The sequence below is a fragment of the Parambassis ranga genome, chromosome 20, assembly GCF_900634625.1.
Source record: "Parambassis ranga chromosome 20, fParRan2.1, whole genome shotgun sequence".
Classification (NCBI taxonomy): Eukaryota; Metazoa; Chordata; class Actinopteri; family Ambassidae; genus Parambassis; species Parambassis ranga.
The window spans coordinates 16,350,425-16,373,640 of record NC_041040.1 but is presented as its reverse complement, the minus strand read 5'-3'; the positions used below and the strand labels follow the sequence as shown (position 1 = coordinate 16,373,640).

At 41.3% G+C, this 23,216-nt stretch overlaps 1 protein-coding gene across 1 annotated transcript in view; it reads left to right on the top strand.

Moving 5' to 3' along the window:
• The window catches only part of gpr158a (G protein-coupled receptor 158a), a 52,471-nt gene that overhangs the window by 18,171 nt on the left and 11,084 nt on the right, over positions 1 to 23,216 (top strand). The window contains exons 3-5 of the mRNA XM_028433223.1: positions 8,449 to 8,551; positions 11,105 to 11,331; positions 12,845 to 12,913. Coding sequence (XP_028289024.1) covers positions 8,449 to 8,551; positions 11,105 to 11,331; positions 12,845 to 12,913 — 399 coding nt within the window. The remainder of the gene's footprint in view (positions 1 to 8,448; positions 8,552 to 11,104; positions 11,332 to 12,844; positions 12,914 to 23,216) is intronic.

The following is a 23,216-nucleotide window of genomic DNA, read 5'->3' as shown; positions in this document are numbered from 1 at the left end:
ACAAACTGAAACCTTTAAGGGGAAACATAAAATAAAAAACTTGAAATCACCTGGTTGCATAAATATGCACACCCCTAAACCAATACTTTGTTGCAGCACCCTTGGCTTTTATTACAGCACTCAGTCTTTTTGGGTAGGAGCCTATTAGTGTGGCACATCTTGATGAGGCAATATTTGCCCACTCTTCTTTGAGAAACTGCTCCATATCTGACAGATTGCGAGGGCATCTCCTGTGCACAGCTTCAGCTTCAGCTCTGTTCAGCTCATTTCACAGATGTTTGATGGGGTTGTGGACTCTGGCTGGGCCATTCCAAAGCCTCAATCTTATTCGGGTGAAGCCGTTCTTTGGTTGATTTAGATGTGTGCTTTGGGTCATTGTCGTGCTGAAAGATCTTCATCTTAAGCTTTCTAACAGAAGGTCGAAGGTTTTGTGCCAACACTGACGGGTATTTAAAACTGTTCATAATTCCCCTTTACCCTGACTAAGGCCCCAGTTCCAGCTGAAGAAAATCAGCCCCAAAGCATGATGCTGCCACCACCATGCTTCACTGTGGGTATGGTGTTATTTTGGTGATGTGCAGTGTTGTTTTTTTGCGCCAAATATACCTTTTGGATTTATGTAAAAAAAGTTCAACCTTTGGTCATCAGACCATAACACATTTTCCCACGTGCGTTTGGGAGGGTTCAGATGTCTTTTTGCAACATTGAGCCGGGCTTCGATGTTTTTCTATGTAAGATAAGGCTTCTGTCTTGCCGCCCTACCCCATAGCCCCATATGAAGAAGACGGGAGATTGTTGTCACATGTACTACACAGCCAGTACTTGCCAGAATTTCCTGCAGCTCCTTCAGTGTTGCTGTCGGCCTCTTGGCAGCCTCCCTAACTACAGTAGTTTTCTTCTCGTCTTATCATGAACTTTGGACGGATGTCCTGTTCTTGGCAATATCACTGCTGTGCCATATTTTCTCCACTTGATGATGGCGGTCTTCTTTTTTTTTACATCACGAAAACCTGCCATTTCAACAGGGGTGTGTAGACTTTTTATATCCCCTGTATATATGAACCTACCATCTAGTGGAGGAGATGATCCATCTATTTCACATCACTGGCAACAGGCCTCTTCTCAGCCACATCGTTTGCTCCTCTAGGAAGATCCTGAGGCATTCCCAGACCAGCTAGGTAGTATTATCCAATGAGTTCTGGGTCTGCTGTGGAGTGCCCATCCAGGAGGATCATCTAATCACAATAAATGTCAAATGGGTCTTTTCAGGTCTTTTAGTTTAAACGTTTTCAGATATCTGACCCTAAAGGAATGGTCTTGTGTACTTTAAGACCCAAATACACTCTAATACAAGCCAGGCTGTTCTGTCATGTTACTATGGGTTGTGAAGCACTGAAAAGTTGCTCTTGAACACTTATCTATGTATGTAATTTAAAGTGACACTTCTTCAGTACAGAATGATTTTAATAAAGGTCTGTGGCTGCTACCGTTGTATTAAGTGTAAGATTAGTTCACTAAAGCAGCAGATGTTCCAGACATTCATCACCCATGACCCTATATTTGCCTGCTGTCCCTTAAGGCTTTCAGAGTATCCAGAAAACAAAATCCTGATGCTCTTTTCAGTGCTTGTTAGCCTGTGCGTCATTGTGCTCATGTGGTGTATCTATTTGCAGCACTGTCCATCACCAGTTGCAAGAGTCACTATTATTTTACTGTGTAAGCATGGTATAGGTCTTTGCCTGGCCTGCCTTCTTTCACATATGCATGAGCTGTGAATGTGATTATGACGGCAGTGTCCCATGCGGCGTCTGTTGTGTGCACCAAGGAGCTGTATGTGTTTACTCAGCCAGGCCTGATGGCAATGTTGGGCTCCCTCTAGAGTGTTTATCTTGCTGGTGTTTAAGCTTTGGTCCTTGGATAGCACCCAAAGCGAGGTCCTGCGGTCCATTCAGCTCCGCTCAGTCTTACTCCTGCTAGTTGACCTCGTTTAAAGGCCTGGCCTGCTGTCAAGCTGTCCCTCTGAGCGCAGAGCCACAGTCATCCAGCACTGGGCAGTGTCTCTCTCACTGTACAGCCTTTGTGTGTCCCTGCCTCTTTGTTTGTCTGAGCTAGAGTAATACACAAGCCAGAAATTCTGGTCAGAGCCAGACCCAGTCCCAATTTGTTTAGCCCAGCCCAACTGTTGGGGAAAAAAAATCAAAGTACGACCCCAGCCTGAAGCAAAAATGTTGACGTCAAAACGCTCTACATTTGCCCTTTCTGTCTTTTTCACTCTCTCTCATACACACACACAGTTCCTTATAAAGTGCAATACGTCTTTCAGAAAGGGGTCTGTTCATTGTGAAGCATTAGCTGACCCCAGTGGACCTGCTGCATTTGGAATGACTCATCAAGAGGATATTCATTTAAGACTTAGGGCAATTTATTTGATCCATATTTTGTTGTAATTATTTGTAATTTGTTCCCTCCTTTCCTGCTATTGTAGGATGTATAGCGGTCCTACTAGTAATTTATGGTAAAACTTTAGAGTAAAAAATAGATGTTTAATTTCTACATTTTCTACATACACAACTTATGAACTTATATTAAACATACCAAAATCAAAATTTAAATATAACAACCTAACAATCTTAAGGCAAACAAATCTTGGGCTGTCATCAAGACATGAAGCCATATGTAAAACATATTAAAATTCTAAGTGATAACTGCACAGGAGGTGTATTTTTTCTAACCCACAATTTTGCATAATCATGGGTGTGGGCTGTTTTGAATAACAGGGGTGCAGAATTCAGCCAGCCAGCCTCAGCGGCACTTAGCACACAATAGCATCACCAACATACAGACTTTGATGGAGGCTACAGTTTATGTCTCTTTAATTTTCAGTCACTGCTTGGTTGGTTTAGGCACCAAATCTATGTGGTGAAGTTTAGGAAAGGTGGCATCTTAGCTAGCACTTGCTAAAAACTGACCACATGTCTGTATTTGTATCTGTATTTTACCAGCCTGAGGCTACGGATCATGAAAGGAACCCCAGCAGGATATTTCAGTGTTTAACAGACCATGTACCCCCTGTGGGTTTTTATTCTTTCTTTAAAATCAAACTGCTTCTCCTAATTTCCCCACTGCCTGCATACACATTTACAGCATGCGGCACACACGTGCAAACAGGCATACTGTGCTGTACGAGCACGATAAATTACCCTCCTCTTACCAACTTTCTCTCTGTATTCTATAGTTCAATGTGTAATTATCAGATGATAAGCTTTCCTCTGGGTTTATGTTGCACTCCGTAGGATCATCACAAATATCTACAGAGGCCTATTAGTGGTTGATTAGGCACTATGCTGGACCGGAAGAGCGTGGGCTTATTTCAAAGACAGGAAGAGTCCTTGGCAGGCTCTAATTAGCCAGCAGAATTAAGCTAGTTCCTGGTTTCCTGGTCAGGTGGAGGATGCCTGGCCTCTGCATCAATTAGTGCTGCACTTGGAGTTTGGTTTATTCCCATGCTTCATGTCATGGAGAGGTGACGGAAGAGAACTGATGCGTTTAATGTCTGAGTGTATGTATATTTTTCTTTTTTATTGTCTAATCACTGTCTCAATTAGGGAATCTTGTGACAGGATATTGCCCAGAAGAAAGCGCTTAATTTTGCTCTGATCAAAATATACCTTCTATGGTCAACAGCATGGTTCTCAAAATAGATTCAAATTAGCCAAATAAAGGCAGTAATTAGGATTTCTCAGATTATGTTTGATTAAATCCCCCCCAAAAAATATTCCTTGCAACATACTTTCTTTGAGGGAAACATTTCTTTACAATGTCAACATTTAACAATATTTATTATAATAAATATATATAATATAAAGTTGAATTTGAATTTTTGATTTGACATTAACAGCTCCACTGGGTGTCCGCATACATGTGGATTATCATCATCTAACCCTGCTCTCTTTGGGTCTGAGCTGAAAATTAATTGAAATTATAGATGAGACAACATAATGATTAAATCTTCTATGGCATGTTACAAACAGCAGCAGTCAGAAACATACAAACCAGCGCCAGAGGCTGAGTCTAAGTTGTGTCTGTTTGTCTGATTTAAGTGCTCGGTTGCAGGCAGACCATGCTGGTCTGACAGCATGACGCACTCCGATAAAAAGGCCCTCGCTCGCGGTCACACATATGTCACCATGGCAATTACCATGTCAGAGTGTGCCTGATTGACAGCTGCCGCAGCTGGGATGTACACAACAACTAGCAGTGTTGGTGAAGGAACCTGTGGTGTTGAGACACACAGCTCAGGCTCAGGGTGTCTCCTTTGCATGTGCCTGTCATAAAGAATACATGAGGTAGATCATGTTTACTTATTTCTGCAAGTAAAGTAGCTGACAGGACTGTAAGAGACACTTTTTCATTTTAAATGTGAGCGGTAACAGATTTTAGACAATCATATACAGAGACCTAATTAATTGCAGTAATGTGATTTGATTTCTGCTCCCTGGCAGTACAGTCAGTGCCTTCAGCTCATTACGGGAAGAACAATATGGCTGCCTGAGTTGCTCCCTGTCAACAGAACTTCAACCATAATTAATAGCAGATGTCATGCATATAGAAGTAGGTCACAGGCTGTGTGTGCTTGCTTGGAAATAACGCAGTAAAGATTTAGCTGTATATATTCCACAATTATAAAATGCTAGACGCATACACTATATATTGATTTCAAAAGCTTTGGATTATCATCAGTGATTTAGTCTATTATGTCCCCAACATAGTTAAAAATGCATTCATCACAACAATGGGGGGGTCTCTGAGATGTTTTACAAATGTTACATTTTAAAGTGTAGACACAAAGTGTGTGGAGATGTCTGCACCTCACATGGTTATTTCCTTTACAGGCAAAATAGTAGTAGTTTTAGTTCTTTAAAAAATTATGCTAATTGGTGCTAATTAGAAAGCAGACACAATAAGTTCGAAAAACACCTAATTAATCCTAACTTCCTGGGGCTGTAGGTAAATTTAGCTGGCTAAGCGTGGCATGGTTGCTATATCTTCTTAATGGATATGAATCATATGATACTTTGCCTTATTCAGTGAATATGATCCTTGATACAGTCATGTGAACATGTCCAACATGTGGATTTTAGCTAGCAATAAGTGATTGTATAAATCAAACAAGGACGTTAGACAGTTAGCTAGCTCTGCAACATAGGGGTGGAGAACAGCAGCAAACAAGAAGTGACAAAATCAATGGCCAAGATGCTCGTCTGTGTGAGCAACAGGATGCTAAGTGCAGTTTTAAAATAATGGCCACAGGTGTGACTGTTAACACAGATTATCTGACACTACATTTATAATTTTACAAATGCAATACATGCAGTGTTGTTTTCTAACTTTCTGCTTTTAATGGTGGATTAGCACCTGTTGAACAGTTCCACGATGTCAAGCTGTTTTTTTTCGTGTTGCTTTAAAACCTATGTGAATCTCTTAGTTTTTAATATAATACCCCATTACACCTGACATTTGTCCCATGTGGCTCAGCTCCTTAGACCTGGGTGGAGACCTTTATAAATCTGGTCCAAACCTGCATTTTATAGCCTGTTGAAATGCCTCTGGCTTCTGGCTGAGATCACATGTGACGGATGGCAGGTACCTGGGAGGTGGGCCGCTTCCCCGTTCAGCACACTCCACAACCGAGCCCCTTCATCAGTCACCGCAGCAGGCAGGAGTGGGATATGCTGCCAGGGCTATTCCTGTCTCCCCCTGTCATACACACTAAGAATATACATACTCACGCACACACCTGTCGGTGGATGTTTCTTCAGGTGTCTATGTGAAGTGGGAATATTAACAGTGGCAGGCAGTAGCTGCAGCACGCTCCACCTGTCTCAAGAAGACGACTGCTGGGGAATGCTGGGAATGGAATCAGTTACCTGACTCAGTCCTTATTTAAAACTATCAAAACGAAAGGATCCAAACATTGAACTGTTCTGCAGATTCATCCTAATGCTCACAGGATGAGTTAAAACGGGTCGATTTCTAAGCAGGGAGCATCACTTTTATGTGCTCATTTATTCCACTCACCTCTGGCAGATTTGACTTTGGTTTTCTTTAAAAATCATGGTTAATGGTGTAGTCAGTGTGTTTTTCCACAATTATACCATAAAGGTCAGAATCAGAAATACTTTATTAATCCCAAGGGGAAATTGCTTATATTTCAGGTGCTCCATGCATGATCAAAATAACAACAGGTTAGAACTATAAAATAATGTAGGATAAAAATAATGTAAGTAAAAAAAAATGATAGGCTAAATAACATCATAATGGAGCTCAAAACAAGAAGACTGAATTGAACTAATAATAACAATAAAATGCATAAATTAAAAAAAAGCCTATTATACAGTTGTTTTATATTTTGACTAATGCATTATATTGTCTATTAGCTTTTTTCTTTTTGTTTGCTCCAGCACCTGTGCTTGTAAATGCTTTTTTGGGTTTGCGTTGATGAAGAATCTCAGTCTTCCAGGTCATATTCGTTGAGACGAGGCGTCTGGACTGGAATAGTGGCTCAATTCTTTCTGTTTTCAATCCATAGAGTAGCGTAATACAGTGTATGGCATTGTCCTCATAATTTTAGCAATGCGGGAATTTATTTGGAGTCATGTCTGTGGAGGTTTGATGAATTTAATTCCAATATTCATTCTTTTTTTTTTGCTGGTTCGGTCATCTCTTGAGGGGAATATTAGGCTCTATAAATGCACCACAGTATTTAATAACCACTTGCCTCTTTCACTTTGAGGCTGAGCCATAATGTCGCTTAGAAAATCGCCTGTTTATGTCGTCTTTGCTGTTAAATACAAACAGACCACTGACTGCTGTATGCTGCTCGGCTGTGTGCAAAGAGAGATGTGATGCATCATGGGTGACTTTGTTACTCCATAAGTTTTGCTGTGAGTTGCTTAAAGATGCAAGAATAACAATTCATGTATTGTTGGATTTTCATTGAAAAACTTGCTTTCTCCTGCAAAATTGCAGTTTAAAAACTATGCCAAAGATGTCACAATAGTGGGCATGTTACTGTGATTTTTGAATATTTGACAACAAAAAATTTTATTGTACATAAGTGAGCTGATTTGAAATGGTATAACATCTGAATAGCTATATTTATTCATTTATTTGAATACATTTAAGGCTTAAATGTAATAAACTTAAAACTTATTTAAATAATATCCCTCTGTGCAAGAAACTACAATTCATTTAATGTAATTCAAAAGATAAAAGTCGTGTTTTATGGAGGCTTTTATTTGGCATGTGAAATCAGTAGTGGTGGAAAGCTGTAAAATGATGGTGTTACTGTACACAGGTTTACAGTTTTAAGATCAAAAGGACCCTTCTTAAGGTTGTCACCACTCAAACGATGAGCTGTCTACAGCAGATTAGTGTAGTGCCACTTCAGATACTTCTGTCTCTTCAGTGGATTTTATTTGAGGAACTTGTACGCTGAATAGTAACTTGGTAATTACCTTGTACTTTCAAGCCTTGTCTGACCTCTGAGTCTGTGTGTAGGGGCCTACAGTCTTAAGCCTCAAAAATGCATTCAGACCTCGACTGAGGACCTTGAGAGAGATTGTCAGAAATAGCTGCCTCTTCAGACGAGCCGTGTCCAGTCTGCTGTGAAGAGCATCGCAGTGACTGGTGCTTCATTTAGACGCTGCCACCGGCCTCGCCTGTAGATCTCTCAGTCAGGTCACAAACACTTCATGGCGTGTCAAGTGTCAGCTGAAGTACCGTCGCTATTCTGGGCCCTTCATCGTTTCTTGGGACTCATAAGTCATTATCATCTCTGCTTATAAAAAAAAAAAAACACACACACACTCTGACGTCATGTGAAACTAAAGCTGAAAGTGAGAAAAACTCGGTGTTTGTGTCAATGACCCAAATGTGTTCATACAGGGGAGAAGATGGAATGTCATTCCCACAAGAAATGGAATTAATGGTTCTCCTCTAATCAGGCAAATAAGTCTGTTCTTAATTTAGCTATTAATTATATCTCGCAATTTGGCAAACAGCACACAAAGTCTGCCAAGGATGCCCCTTGACACCCCTCATGTTTTTCTCAGCAGCCCTCAGTCTGTTTCTTATCAGACTTTCAATCAAATGGAAGAGGCTTCTCTAATTTAATATTGAGTAGCGAGAAGGCAGAGTTAGATAGAGAGGAATCTCACAACTTAAATAATTAGACCCGTGTCCCTCCCGCAAGACATTTGATCCAGCAGACTGTTCACTGAATTTCATCAGCAGGCTTTTGGTTTAGTGTTGACATATTTTAATTGCTTTTATATTGGTGTTCATCAGTCTGCATAACAAGATTACGCAGTTTAAAAGTGGTTGATTCTAAACTTCATCCATCTTCTTCTATGTGTGCTTGATGTATTTGTGCTCTCCTCTTTCCAGTGTTTGCCGATCCATGGTCATGGGTTTGTCTTAGACAAGTACAAGTGCCACTGCAAGAAAGGATTCTACCATCCCAACAGAGTAGCCATCAATGGCTTTACAAGTAAGTCTCAATAAATCAATTACTCTAAGGTAATTCTTCCCTGCATGCCAGCTTTATTAATGTGGAATGCTAAGTTCAAAAAATTCATTTTTTTTAATTTAATGATTTATAACTATTTTTAACTGGACAATATTCAAAGATGTGTTCCCTCTAACCCTATCTGTGTGATTGTGCTGCTTCAATAGAGGGGCAGGGCTTTATACAGGAGTAAAACATGCTGTATGAAGTCACACTGCCTAAACAGGGCAGAGTAATGTTTGGGATCAACAACAACCTTTGCAAACATTCACATGACAACAGGTGGGCCAATAGTTACATGAGGACCATCTAGAAAACTTCCACCATAATGAATGGTTAAACACAAAATAAACAAATGACTGAACATCTGACTGTTGAGTATTTACTGTAATCCAGTCGGGATTACACTAAATATCATCCAGGTTCAAATAAATCTAAAATTAAGTAAAGTAGATTTAAACCACTGTTTGAGTGGTGACACTTTAGGTGTCACCTTTAACCGTCTTATAAAAAATCTAACCTGAAAGTGTGTTGCTCCACCTGTTTGTATCCGTTCTGTCAGTACATCATATCCCACATTTTTAAAGGACAGAAGCAGACTGTGTAGCAGCAGCTATAATTTTAGTTTCCATGTTATTGGATTTTCCTGTGGATCTGTGGAGATGAAGTGCTGCTGTGGCAGAGTGAAGCTCCAGAGTGTATATATGCTTATCCCTCTCTGACCTTACAAGCAGTCATCGACGTTGTGTCAACAGAAGAGAGACAGATCTATATGTGTGAACATGAAAAGTCAACACTGTTGCACCTTGTTCCATCACTGGCATATCATACAAGGCTGATGAATGTGGTACTCTTAAAGAAAAAATGCCAGCACTTTGTTATTTTATGTTAGGAAGGACAGGGATGATCTTTTCACTGACCAGCCCAAACTCTTGGTACATATGGTTGGATGTATAAACCAACTATTATGACTGCTTGAACAGGAGGTGTTCTGTGTCTTTTGAGTGAGCTTGGCCACTTTGGACAGCAACAATGTGAGAGTTAATACTAAAAAAAACTCCTCCCATGGTGAACTAAGGTAAAACCCAAACAAACCTAGGGGACAACAAGAAGGAAGTGGACTTGTTATTAGTTTGTGTAACAGTCCTGGGAGAAATGCCCATATGGTCGGATAGATAATTTGGGTCTTATAGAGGCTTTATTGGAAACAGGCATTGTCTCAGAGATTTGCAGGGATTGTGCCTTTAAAAAGAAACTGGCCTCTTTTTCAAAGCTATGACTCTGCACATCAGTGATCCCTTCAAAAGGACTACTTATCTCCGTAGCAATGAGTCACATCCTTTCTCATTGGTCTGTTGCTGCAATATTCAAGTGGCAGTCTGAGGAAGCTTAACTACAGTAACTTCTCACTTCTATTTAAATGCAAGATCCACAGTGGAAGATCACTGGGAGACAAAGGAAAGTGTTACACAGGCTTCCTCTGCAAAGGAGTGTCAAGGATGTCCCCTTGTGGATTAACAGGCTTGTTATTGGCCCCATGGTGGGCCAGACTGCAGCACTACGCCTCACTAACAGGCTCGCCTTTCCTCTCTATTTTTGTATTACACAAACACACACATGGAGCTTTCATGGAGACTCACACACATAAACATGCAAGCTTGTGTGCATAGTGAGCAGAAGCAGACGTATTGTGGAGGATCCTGTAAAAAATGGATGCAATAAGGAAAAGAAGGGAGGAGGCACAATTGAGATAGACACAGAGGAACATTCTGTCTGTCTGAGTGGGACGAGGCAAGAGGGAAAGTGGACTGGAAATGAAAGTTGATGGAGGGCAGGTGGATACCACTGGGGTTCCATGTCTGCAGAAGCCCTTTTTAATTAACTCACAGCAGACAGAATAAACTGGAGAAAGTAACTACCATTAAAAAGATATTTCCCATCCTGAACCAGATTAGCCTCCCCAGGTACTGAGGCCACTGCAATTTTCAGACAGGGCAGATATAGCTCTTGCAAATTGCTGATGGCCCTTGTTATGAAGTGCAACTTTAAATGCAGAGTCAGAATGAATCAAAAATAGACTTGGTGCCTGCTATATTTATACTACATTTACAATGTGATCTTGTAGAGTTTTAGTATAACTGCAACTTAGTGCAAATGCGGGTGCAAAAAGTGCCAAATAAAGAGAAAAAACATACAGTCATGATGTATTGCATGATAAAATTGCCATGATATTGTTATCGACAGATGTTGGCCTTAATGAAATGTCAACACTGGCCAGTAGGAAGCCGTCGACAGATAAGTTAACAATCACTTATCCCACTAGCTGTCACTATTGAGAAACTCCACCCTTTGAAGGACACATCTGTCGACCAATTGTATCACAGCAGCATCATAGGTCTGTCCCGTTTCAAAGGCGCGAGAACAGACGTCCCTCTTTTAACAGTAATGGTAATGAAATATGTATCAGGTGGACCTTTTGCAGTCTTGCAAGCTTTGCAACTTTCCTGTTTCACTCATCGGTCTTTTCTTTGACAGGGATGGGGAGTAAAGGAAAGGCTGCAGACAGCGGCCCCAACGCAGACGAGGGGTCCTCCAGCGACTGTCTGCCGTGTCAGCAGGGCTGTGCCTTCTGTAAGGACGACACCCCCTGCGTGGCACGAGAGGACGGCGCTCTCCGCTTGGCCGTGGTCTCATTCCAGTGCCTCTGCATGCTGATCGTCTTCATCGGCATGGTGCTCATATACCACTTTCGCAGGAATAAGGTACCCAATTACAACAAACATTAACTGCTGTTATTATTTTTGATGAGACTTTTATTCTTGTATTCTTTCATGGTGAACCAGGAATTTAGTCACCTCATAAGAGAGAGCTGCAGTAATTTGTATTCACAATGGCAACATCACATCAGTTATGTGTTTGATGTTTGCCGTGCCATATGGTCATTCAAGCCCTTTGGATGAATACACTCATAATTCCATATGTGGGTGGTGACACTGAAGCTTTGAAATCCTTTCAAACAGCGTAGAGACTTCAGATCAATTCAAAATCAGCACCTTGGATAGCGACCAGTGCAAATGAGGGTATAAATATACACTGACTTAAACCCTTCATCTTTCACAGATGTACCTGTATATTGTAAAACGTGAAAAATGTTCAACACTGACACCTCCTTGGCAATGTCAAGGCTGCTAATTTAACAAAGTATTATGTTCTGTATGTTACCTTGAGAGGTGCATCAATAAAAAGTGAGCATGTGTGGAGAGGTGAAGGCTCAGACACAGCTTGTGTGTAAGTCATAGGACACAAAGAACGTGGTAACATCAAATGTTCTTTGAGTGTATAGCTGCCTCTGTCAGTGCATTGTCCTAATGCACAATAGTGCATCACACATCTTACTTACATCTTACTTAGCCTAAAGCTTCTCCTTATTCCTGACACAGAAACAACCCTCGACGCTAACTCAGCAACCAGAGTTAAACCTCCATTAATACCTGCAGAGCTTTCTCATGATTTAAGACCACTTAAGTAATTTCCATTCATCTTATCAAGTCCAAAAGGTCTCTTTAACTTTAATTTTTTTATTTTATTTTAAATGAGGTGAACATCAGTCATTCGGTGTGCGGAGAGAGGGCCTCTGTTGTTGTTTTTATATATTTTTAAAAGAGTGGCACAGCTGTCTTCCGCTCTTTGAAAGCACCCCTCAAGCATGTTGTCAATTAGAGGACGATATGTTGTTAAACATCTTACACAAGAGGTGCACAGGAAGTGCCTGAAATGGTGGACCCTTCTATAAAAAGTCCTTGAGGGAGGAGCGTTCACTGTTTTGTCTTTCATGCTCTTCCTCCTTTGAAATCGCCTGGAATATTATTCTGTTGTTAGAGATGTGTTTCGACCTCATAAATCAATGTGAAGGGCATTCAAGGAATTAACTGGCAAGTGGCAACTGGCAAGATTTTTCTCATAGGTCATTCTGAATAGTGATAATCCATAAACATGAAGATCAAAGCTGTTCTTATCAACACAAATTTTGACTCATCTCTGCAGGTAGTTGGAGATTTTATTCTCATTGTTTTGGTTTTAAAGCTACTAGTGGAAGCTGCTTACAGTTAGAATACTACAATAAACCCACTTGTAAAATATGAATAGACAAAGTGAGCTAGGGCAAGCTGGCTAGCTGGTTAGCAACGATTACTCAGCTTTTTGCTCTAAAAAAACAAGTGTGAATCTGTGATGTATGAATGAGACGTTTGATAATTGTTTTGTCTGTTTTGGCAGAGTATCAGGGCATCAGGTCTCATCCTGCTGGAGGCTATCCTGTGTGGAGCCCTGCTGCTCTATTTTCCGGTAAGCTTGAAACATTTGCTTCCTTGTGTGTGTGTGTGTGTGTGTGTGTGCAGGCTTGCCTCCTTACAGGTCTGTGTTGCTGATAATCTACATGCCATGCTCCCTTGAGCTGAAAACAATAAATGTTCTCCTTGAATGAAGGCTGGCATTCGGCTTGACCTTCAGTTCACTGTCGCTCACTCACTCTAAAACAGAATCAAAGCTGAGAACAAAGTTTCATATCAGCAGCAACGCCACAGAGCAGGATTGTTTGCCTTGTCAGACAGTGCAGAGCTCAGTCCATAAATCATACCGTTCAGGTGTGCAGGGGGTTTTTTTTGACAGCTGAATGGAGCTGTGATAAGCAGGAGGGTTTTCACAGCCAGAGTGTGCGTGTGATAAAACAGGCCTGGCAGAGGCAAACATCCCAGGGCTCGTTGGTGACCCCCCGCTAACTGTACACAGAGCTGGCCAATGAACCCAGCAGCCAGTCAACACTACCATCTGTTGACCAGCCACTCACTCTGCTTCATACAGACAGTGTTCATTCAGGCTACCAAACCAAATAAAGCCCTTTACATTTAGATGACCATAACCTTTGAAGACTTTTTGCTATTTTTTTTTTCAAACTGACAGCCCCTTTAATTCAACACGTATTTATTTTTAAATTCATGATTTAATTCATGAGCTTCAGCTTTGTCAGCCACACCCAGTCATTAGCTATTTAACACCCTTTGATGGTTGGTGGTGAATTGATGAATGAATCCATTTTGTCATTTTGTCCAAGCCCGTACATCTGTATTCTACAGCCTCTTGCATATAACAATTTGATGATTTTCTTTATTATACTTACACAATAGTAACATAAGGTTATCATTGTTTTCTTGACACATGATATGGATTAACCTGATAAACTTCTGCTGGTTGATTTGAAATACTATGAAAAAATAGACCAGTAGTCACATGAAAATATATCAAACTCAAATCAATATTTAGTGTGAAGTGCAAACTTGTAGGGGTTATAAGTCGTATAAGAATGGTGATGATGACGATGCCACCATGTAAAATGTAATTATTTGCATAATTTCTCGTTTTCGTGTCCAAGTAATATATTAATCAATAAAAGCTGATTTTGATGCTTTCAGTTTTTATATGGCCCATTTTATCTACATCAATGAAAGTAAACCCACATGGATCAGTGGCATTTTTTGCTGTTGTGCCTCATTATTTTCTGCAGATGATGAAAGTCTTTCTAGCACACACCTACCGGTACCATTGATTTACATGAAACTGCCATTATGTCTTCCTCCTGGGTGCTCGGGGCCTTGGCTAATTGCAATTTAGTTGCAATCATGTGGAGCTATATGCTTAGCCAAGCAATACAAGGTAAATGTAATTAAAGCCAGCTGATTTAGAGCTGGCTAATCAATGCAATTTGCTGCAACAATGTCCTGGAAAGTAATAATGTTTGAAATTTGCAAAGTGAAAGCAAGCCTGGGAGTCGGGTTATTGGTTAGTGAATAAATGAATAGCAGATGATATTCCTGTATCCAGCTGGTGTAGTTATGACAGAGGAGGCTAAAAATAGCTGGCTTGTAAAAAGGTTGATCTTTGTAGCTTACTCAACAAATCATACCTCACTTAGAGATTACTATTCCAGTGGCTTGGAAGTATCTTGTGGAATAAATGTGGTCAAATTCAGTTAGAGTTCCGTTCTGCTGAAACGGTCACTGTGATCACATCTTGTTTTGATAATGTCATATCTCTGCCTGATCATGTGAGAATAGCATCTTTCCGCGTGGCACCATGCAGCACGTTAGATTGATCTCCACCCTGATGCATTTCCATGTCTCCCCTGCAAATCCCACGAGCCATGGCTGCGAGGGTGAGACGCATCACTCCCAATCTAAATATAGATTCAGAAATATTCCGCCGCTGTAGCTGCTTCTATTTTAAATAATTCCACTGTTATTAAGCAGCAGGAGATACATCTCATCCTGCTCTCATAGCATTCTGCTTTGTGGAGTAATGCAATCCCCCCCCCCACCCCCGTTCTCTCCCAAGTGTGTCACATGCAATAACTTCAACCCCCCCCCCCCCCCCCCCCCCCCACCCCTGTATGAGGAGGGGGGAGGAACAGGGGGTGCAGAAAAGGAGAAAGGCAAAATTATGGCAGTGCCAAAGCCGACTATTTCTGTCTGGATGTGAAAATGGGTGGGGGGTAGAGCAGACACGGGTTTGTGATTCACAATGTGATCCCTGGATGAGCTTGCCAGCCTCGTGTTTGTCTCTCTGTGGCTTCTTATTGATGCTGCAGGAGAGGCTTAGATTGGAGTAAAGTGACAGAGTTAGGATTACCATCGCTGTTTGTCCCGCTGTCACTCCAAGGCATGAGTCTCAACGCATCAAAGGGCAGTGGATAAGTGATAAGTCAACTCATGTTATTGCGGAAATGCAGTTTAATTAAACGTGATTGTAGACAAGTACTTGGGAAACAATGCTCAGAGTGTCTCTTTTAAGCACACACTCACGTTTCATTTTACACTGTGTCACATGTCTGTTGTCATTTTTCATCAGTTTGTCTGGGCAGACATTTCCCAGCTCACAGCTGGGGAGTTCAGGTTTTCGATAATCACTTTCTGAACAAAATTACACCATTCAGCATACAAAGAAACAGCTAGAAATGATTAATGTCTTTATAGCTGCATTATACTGCACAAAAAAGTATTTAAAATTCCCATTACTTGTAGCCCTGATTGTGTGACAGCAGTGAGACGGTTCAGAAACTGCTTGGGGTTCCATGGATTTTCGGGACATCTAAAGGTCGAGCTCACTGAAAATAAACATGACAGAAGCTGGTGACGAGCCAAACCTCCGTGTTTTTTCAGTTTACTTAGGGTGTCTACACTTCATTTACACTGTGGTTAAAATGAAAATACTTGAGAGATCCAGTAACATCAAGGTTAGCTTACTGCATGTAAACACACCATGCGAGGCTTTTATCTTCCCCTGTCTGCCTCTCAGCACATCTGTGCTTGCACCAGCACAGGCCGCCCCAGAGACAGCTGTGGTTGCCGTTCCTTTCCTCGCACGCTCTCCCCTGTGTAAACATGTCACGACTCCTGCTCTGCTGCTTGTGCATTCATAAATATTACCACATATGTAAACGTGGTAATATGTAATGTACTATCTTTAATTTTGGTGACACCTTTTTGCGTAAAGCCTCCACCTTCACCTTCTCTGTGGTGTTTATTTTCACAGTGCACCTCCCAGAGATCACTTGTTAATGAGACTTTCTTCTGATTAAATAATCAGACACAATCAATGTGTTACTGTGGTTTTCTTATGTATCTCCTCTCTTTCACATTATGGTAACAGTTCGCTACCTGCCCCAACAATCATAATTGTTGAAAGGTTTATGTTGTGCACTTGTAAACACCAGAAATTGAAAATATAGTGAATATGAGCTGCAACAATTACAACAATTAAGATCTATCATACATTTCCCACATCTGCAAACAGTGAAAGTGTTTTTTGTTTATCTCACACATTAGATGGGAAATTGATTACTTGTTGGTCTGTTGCATTCTTACTTCAATCAGTCAGACCACTGATTGGTTCCATGGAATGTTTTGTGATCTTTCAAATCTCAAAGTGTCCAGCAGTTTTCTGGGAATGTAGTGCACTCTGTTCTGCCTTTCCCCCAGTCTCAGGGGACTGGCTATGAAATCTCCCTAGACCTCCATGTGAAAATGTCCAACTTTACAGCAGAAGAAACCACGTTTGCAACCTGGTACAAAAACAGTTTTGGTCTTTATGATATTTTTTGAGACAGCTGTATTGGGGGTAGATTATAATACACACTACCTTTAAGTATATGAAGTCTTTACATAATAATGGGTGTGACGGGCAGGTGCTGACTCACAGGGAGAGCTTCCGGCTACAGTGGCTGCATGCTTGGCTCAGCTCCTCACGCGCTCCACCTCTTTGTGTTGGGAGTTCAGACGGACTGTGATGCTGCCAACATGTCCACAGCCGGAGCCTCCCACAGGGGCTCAAAATGGCTCTTGGAAAACCTATGGGTGACATCCAGACACTTCATCCATAGCTGTATACAGTCTGCAACAGATACTACACAGATGTTTTCTTAAGGTTTGGAAGGTTTGTGGGAGTTTGGAGGCTTTTCACAAACCAATCATGCACTCTGGCCTTGTGGTAAACATTGTTTTTTTAACACATAATATGCTGTTTGAAGTATAAGGATCTCTCCACCTTCATCTGTCCTTTTTGTTATGTGCACAGCAAAACTCTCCTCAAGAAAACATTTTCAGAATACTGGTCGTTTGAGGATCATGCGTGCTGTCTTTCCACCTGTCCAATCTCAGCAATATCTCAGTGCCAAATCGGGCCGAGGTGCCACCTCAGCCCAACTCAGGGGCTTTTTGTAGCCCATGGCAGTCAGGCAGGGCTTCACAGCACATCAGGGGGCTAATGAGAAACAGTATGACCAGGGGATAATGTATCCTGACCTGACAGGCCATGAAACACATTCTGCCACCGTTCCTCCGCCTTGCTCCGCTCTGCCTTCCATCCAAGCTGTTCTGGCACCTTCAATCTGACTTAAGTGGATCTGGAGAGTTGCTGTGTGCATTTGCTGTCTGCCCTTCATTCGCTACTTCCTTTTTTTTCCTCTTGCAAAATTGTAAGGAGTCTCCCAAAACATATAGTCATGAGTCGAGGATGCACTGCTGCAGCTAGAGTGATGAGCAGAGAGATAGAGATAGAGAGTATCAGAGATTGGAAAAAGAAATATAGCAACACAGCGTGTAGGCAGGCTGTTCAGTCTGATATGTCTCTTTGTGCCCTGGCAAGATGGGAATATCTCTCAGGATCTAACTGGTGATGAGGAGTGAAGGGAATTGTGGGAGGCGGGTGCGAGTCGGCTCCGGTCTTGACTGTGCAGAGGCCGAGCTGAATGTAATTTACACTCAGCCCACCTCAGGGAGCAGCAGGAGGAGAAGAAACCATTACCTCCCTCCAGAAAGCTGCCCTTCCCATGTGGCAGCGAGTGTCAGCTTTCATATAAAAATGGATCCATTGATATTACAACACCACCACCACCACCACCTCTCCCACCGCCACTCCCTCGTACTGAAGGTGTTTCGTAGATTTGAGAAGAAAGGAATGAGCAGGAGATGATGACCAGAAAAAGCAGGGCATGGGCGGACCTGGTGGCTGTCACTATTTCATGTCAAAACATTAAAAGTAGCATGAGAGCTTTGTTTTGACAGAATGATTCCCGAGGCTGCACCATTCTCCACTCAGATGGAGACAGTCACACTAAATGGCTGAAAGTCATTTTTCTCCCTTTTAGCTGGTAGCAGTTTCTAAAGAAACTGTGATAACAAAAGACTGAAATTCATCACTGTCTGTTCCTTTGACTGCTGCTCGGGTTTTAGCTGTTTGTGAATTTAAAAGCTGTTTATACTGCATCATTGACAGATGACTAATATATGATGTTTTATTTTGGCATTTTCATTCCAGTAAGTGCCCCATTAGCATGAAGTTGCTCTTCTAGCCATCAGTGCTGCCAGCCTGAAAATAATTCATAATTCAAAGTGTAATTCTGAGTTCCTGCTAACAGAGGCAGAGTATCTGAGCCCTGTAAAAACTGCAACCAAAAATTCGGTTTCTGAGAGGATGCACACGCTCATCAGCAACATCTGCACTGCATGTTCTTGTCAGCCATCAGGTGTGATTTGGCAGAAAAATTGACACTCTTTAAATTAAATGTGTGAAAATATCACAGACAAGTGTTTTTTTAATTAATTTGGACATTAACAAGAAGCACATTTGTTAGCTCTGTGTACTGATTAACAACTGCCCTTTGTGCAGTTCAGCAGGAATTAAGTTGGAAAGGAAGCTGATAGCAAAGATGGGGTCTTAAAGAACAGTAAGGATGCTCTATTCATATTTTTATTTTGACAAAGTGGTCAAATATTAGAATCATCACATGCTGTTGTTTCCTTATCCAACAGGCATCATTCATTGAAAATGCTCCAGTCAAACATGACATGGTCTGGTTTAGCAGAAGACATCAATGTGCATAAAAAGTGTGCAAGTGTACTTCTCCTGACTCACATGGCCATTTAATGTTGTGAACATATGGCTCCATTGTGTTGAAGAGAAATATGTACAATACGGACAGGGTTTGCTCCAATGAACACGTAAGCTTATATAATAGTATATTACCAGCCATCAATCTCTGATGGAAGAGGATTAGAAACATAATACATACTGTACGAAAACAGACCATAGCTTGCTATTTTTACTCTCAGCTGAGAGATGTATACTCCTCTCAAGGCACTGAGGGAGTGCTCTGAACTCCCATGTGATCAATATCCTGTGGGACCCTGACCTTCACAGGATGGAGGATCAGTTCCTGAAGCTTTCACGTTTTTGCACCCAGCACCCAGCACTTAGAGACTTGTATTGTCTATGCGTTACAAATTCACGCTGCTCTGTGGTAGATCCAGTTGGGTGGCATATTTTGGTTGTACGTGCTCCAGTGTTCTTCAAACCTTCGTTGTTGCATGGTGCATCTACCATTTTAGAGAGGTGAACAGATCTCTTGTTTCATTCTTAAAAAGTTACAGATGCAACAAAACTTCAGTGAACAAGATTTTACCAAAACATCATAAGCCGCTGCTGGCACCACAGCTGTCCGGGTTGCGTCACTATTGTATCAACAGGGACATTTTCAAGTGGGTAACCAGCCCACTGAACCAGTGTGTGGAGCCAGCTGGTGGGTGCTGAAATGAGAGATGATTAGGAAAGAAAGATAACTGCAAATTAAGTGACTGAGTGTTGATTGAATGAGTAAGTGGGTGAGTGAGTGAATCTCACGCTTTCAGACTCCCATCACTCCTGCTTTTACCTTCATCATTGTTACAGTGTTATCTATACATACTCATTTAAATGTACCTGGCCTTTTTCCTCACCTTTTTATTGTTATTTAAATATGTTGTTTGGTGACATTTGCTAAATGTCACATCATTAAAGCATTGTTATGAGGAATGGTAATTCTTACTCTCTCTATGTTTTTATTTGTTGTAGCATTTCCTTTGTTTCAGCTAGTCTCAATCAGCCTATCAGTACCTCATTGACACAGGTTAAAAAGTAATCAGTTTACAAAGTAACATATTTCTATATGATTCGTTTACTTAGTTTACATGTAAGCTAACATCTTAGCAGCTGATTTTGGCACATTTTATCTATTAAAAGGGGTAAAATCCTCTCTCTTTATGGCTCTTTGCTCTTTAAAATTGTGAATTTAAAGTTTTAGAAGTGTTCACAGGAGGATCATTGTCTTATCGCTCCACTTATTTTTCATCATATTCCTAAAAGCTGACCGGCTGCTGGCCAAGCAGATTTCCCAAATAACCTAACTGCTGTTCTAAAGGTTTAAAATACTTCCTTTATTTATTGGGTAACATGTGGTCTGAACTTCCCGTGAACCCAAAACTCAAGGGTAAAATAAGCCCGAGTGAACTGGCTCTGTCAGCCACTTAGCCATTCAGCCACTGCTCCAAATCTGCCTTTGTGCACTTCTACAACTTTAATATGTGTATATGGTAGCTGAATACTACTTTTCCTTGGAGTGTGTCTGGAGAACTGTAGGTTCTATTTTGTAGGCATTGTCGAGTAAAACCCCAGAAATCTTCAAAACATTCACTCATAACAGTGAAATGTGAACATATAGACACTGGAGAACATCAGCAGCATTTGATCTGATGTTGACAGGGCTGCACTCAGCATTTCCACAAGCCTTTACTATGCTGTAACTGAGACTAGACAAACAAGGGTGGGGGGAGTGGCGGCTCAAGATTAGTTGATAATTGTCTCCTTAGTATTGATGTCCATTAGATAGGTATACAGAAGCCAGATCCTCTCAATCCCTTCACATACACTCACATACACGTGTACACACACACCCTCTCATGAATAACACTCGATCCCTTTCCTTTCCCACAGAGCTGAATCCAACATTCCCAGCACTTAGCATTGATTATTAATGGAAGGTTTCAGAGGAGGAGGAGGAGGGCAGAAACTGATCTTACTCTTTATGCCGACTGGCGTTAAGAGAAACCTGTCTGAGGATAAGGGCCAGACGCTTCCCAGAAACCCTGCTGATGGAAAGGGTAGTGCCAGAACGGAAGGCTTGCGTAATGAATGTCTGCACAGCATCATGAGAGCAGAGTGTCATGACACTATCTGAGGACAATGACTTTGCTTCTTCTTGCCCTACAATATGAGTAGTGGTCAGAGAGGACACTCGAGGTGGGGATATACCTTTATTGTATCAGATGAAGTGGGGAAAGCTGAGAGTCCAGGGGGACTGAATTGTAGGTTTTTTGTTACAGTGAGCTGTAGAGGTAGAATCTGAGCCTTATCATATTCTGTAATATTCAAAGATACAATAAGAGCTCAGAGGAATTTTTACCTTTGTGTTGTTTTAGAGTTTTAATGTCCTCATGTTATATTAATATAATAATTTAAATAACTTTGACGGCCTCCAAACTCCAAATTAATCTGCATCACACCTAATAAAGGAATCCAGAGTTTCTAACCCTGACTTTAAATTTTACTTCCTGCAAAGCAAAACAACTAAAAACTGATTAGGAGTATATCCTTCTTGGAAATCTTAAAGGTGCGTATAACGGTTCAATATTGCAATGTCAAGAGTCTGCTTTTTATCAGCAGTGTAATGAGCTGTGCTTTTGCAGAAAGAAAAACCCCAGTCTCAAGTCATTTTTTTATCAAAGTATCACTATTTACTGTGCAACAAAGCTGAGATGGCAGGTGCAGGAGATATGCAGGGCTTTATAATTGGGCTACGTTGCCATGGTAACCTGAAAAACAGGGCCAATGCTAAAAGAGGGCTACCGTGGAGAGCAGCTCTGTACAGGTAGCATCTGTAATACGTTCACATAAAGTTTGAAATTAGAATGAGCTGCAGTCAGTGAGTGATCTGCTGAACACACCAGCATAAAGACTAGAAAGGGTTGTTTTGCACTGAACCACAAATATCAACCTTATGCATCTGTATAGATGAAGGCCATGGATGGACAAAGGACATGCAAGTTCAAACTTGTTTAGTTCCATAAATAAAGAAAGAGTTTGTGGTTTTGACCAGTTAAACTAACCAGAAGGTGAGATCACACCATTAAAACACAAGCTCAGACTGTGAGATGTGATAAAACTCGTTTTATGATGGCTTATTCAGATCATTTGGAGCCAAGCCTCGAGGGAGTGTTGCGGATAACACCTCCCTGTTTCTGTCTCATCAAAAACAACCGGCCTGCAGTCAGCATGTGATGAATATCCAGCTGCTGTTTGGTAGTTTATCTAAAAAGGAGTCATGAGCGTTGTTTTCCCCTGTGCGTTTTTTACTCATCTTCCTGTGCCCTCTTCTGTCCCTGTGGACCCAAATGTGCGTCAGCAAGTTGCTCAGCGCCCGCCTAGCCTGCTATCTTTTTATCAGGCTCCTGTGCCTGTTTTTATTTTATATATATATATAAAAAAAACAGCATGCACTGAGGAGCAGTTAGGCATTGTTATTTAGATATTTACCTTGACCCCATGGCTGAGGTCAGTTGTAGTTTCCAATTATGCGCTAAAATGTACTTTTAGAGGCATTTCCATTCTGCCGAAAGCACCCCGTATGCATTTAAGATGAACAGCTCAGCGCTCTTCTGTTCATTATTTGCTTTGTACCACATTCCCGTTGCAAAGCTGAGTCAACCGGAGAAGGCTTTGTTTGAGTCAGAAGTTTCTCTGTTTGGTCTGTGAGCAGATGAAGATGTGGGCCACCGTTTCTCCCGTGGGGTCCTCCGTGTCCCTTAACTGACTCAAACCTAGTGAGCAAAAATATCCACATGCCTGCGTCTTCGCCGCTGCCTGAGGGAACGAATTAATGCTTCAGCTAATCCGATTAACATTAACAATCCCACAGGGGAAATCGCTGCACATCTGCAACGGACAGATAATTATGTTGCCTCAGATGTTTGTTTGTTTCCTTTTTTTTTTGTATTTGTTCTGGCTCTTTTTATGTCTTTGGAAGACTGTCAGTGTTTTTTTGGCGATGTGGATGGGCACCATTTCAGTGTGTTTCTCCGTCTTTGTAGCAGACATGGGTGGATACCCTCTTCTCTGTCTCAAGGGCAAGTTTTGTATGATGTTAGCAGACACAGATGGATTTAGGTTTTTTTGTAATGCCAAGGATGGTTATAAAATGTCACTGCACTTCACTGTCATATCCCAT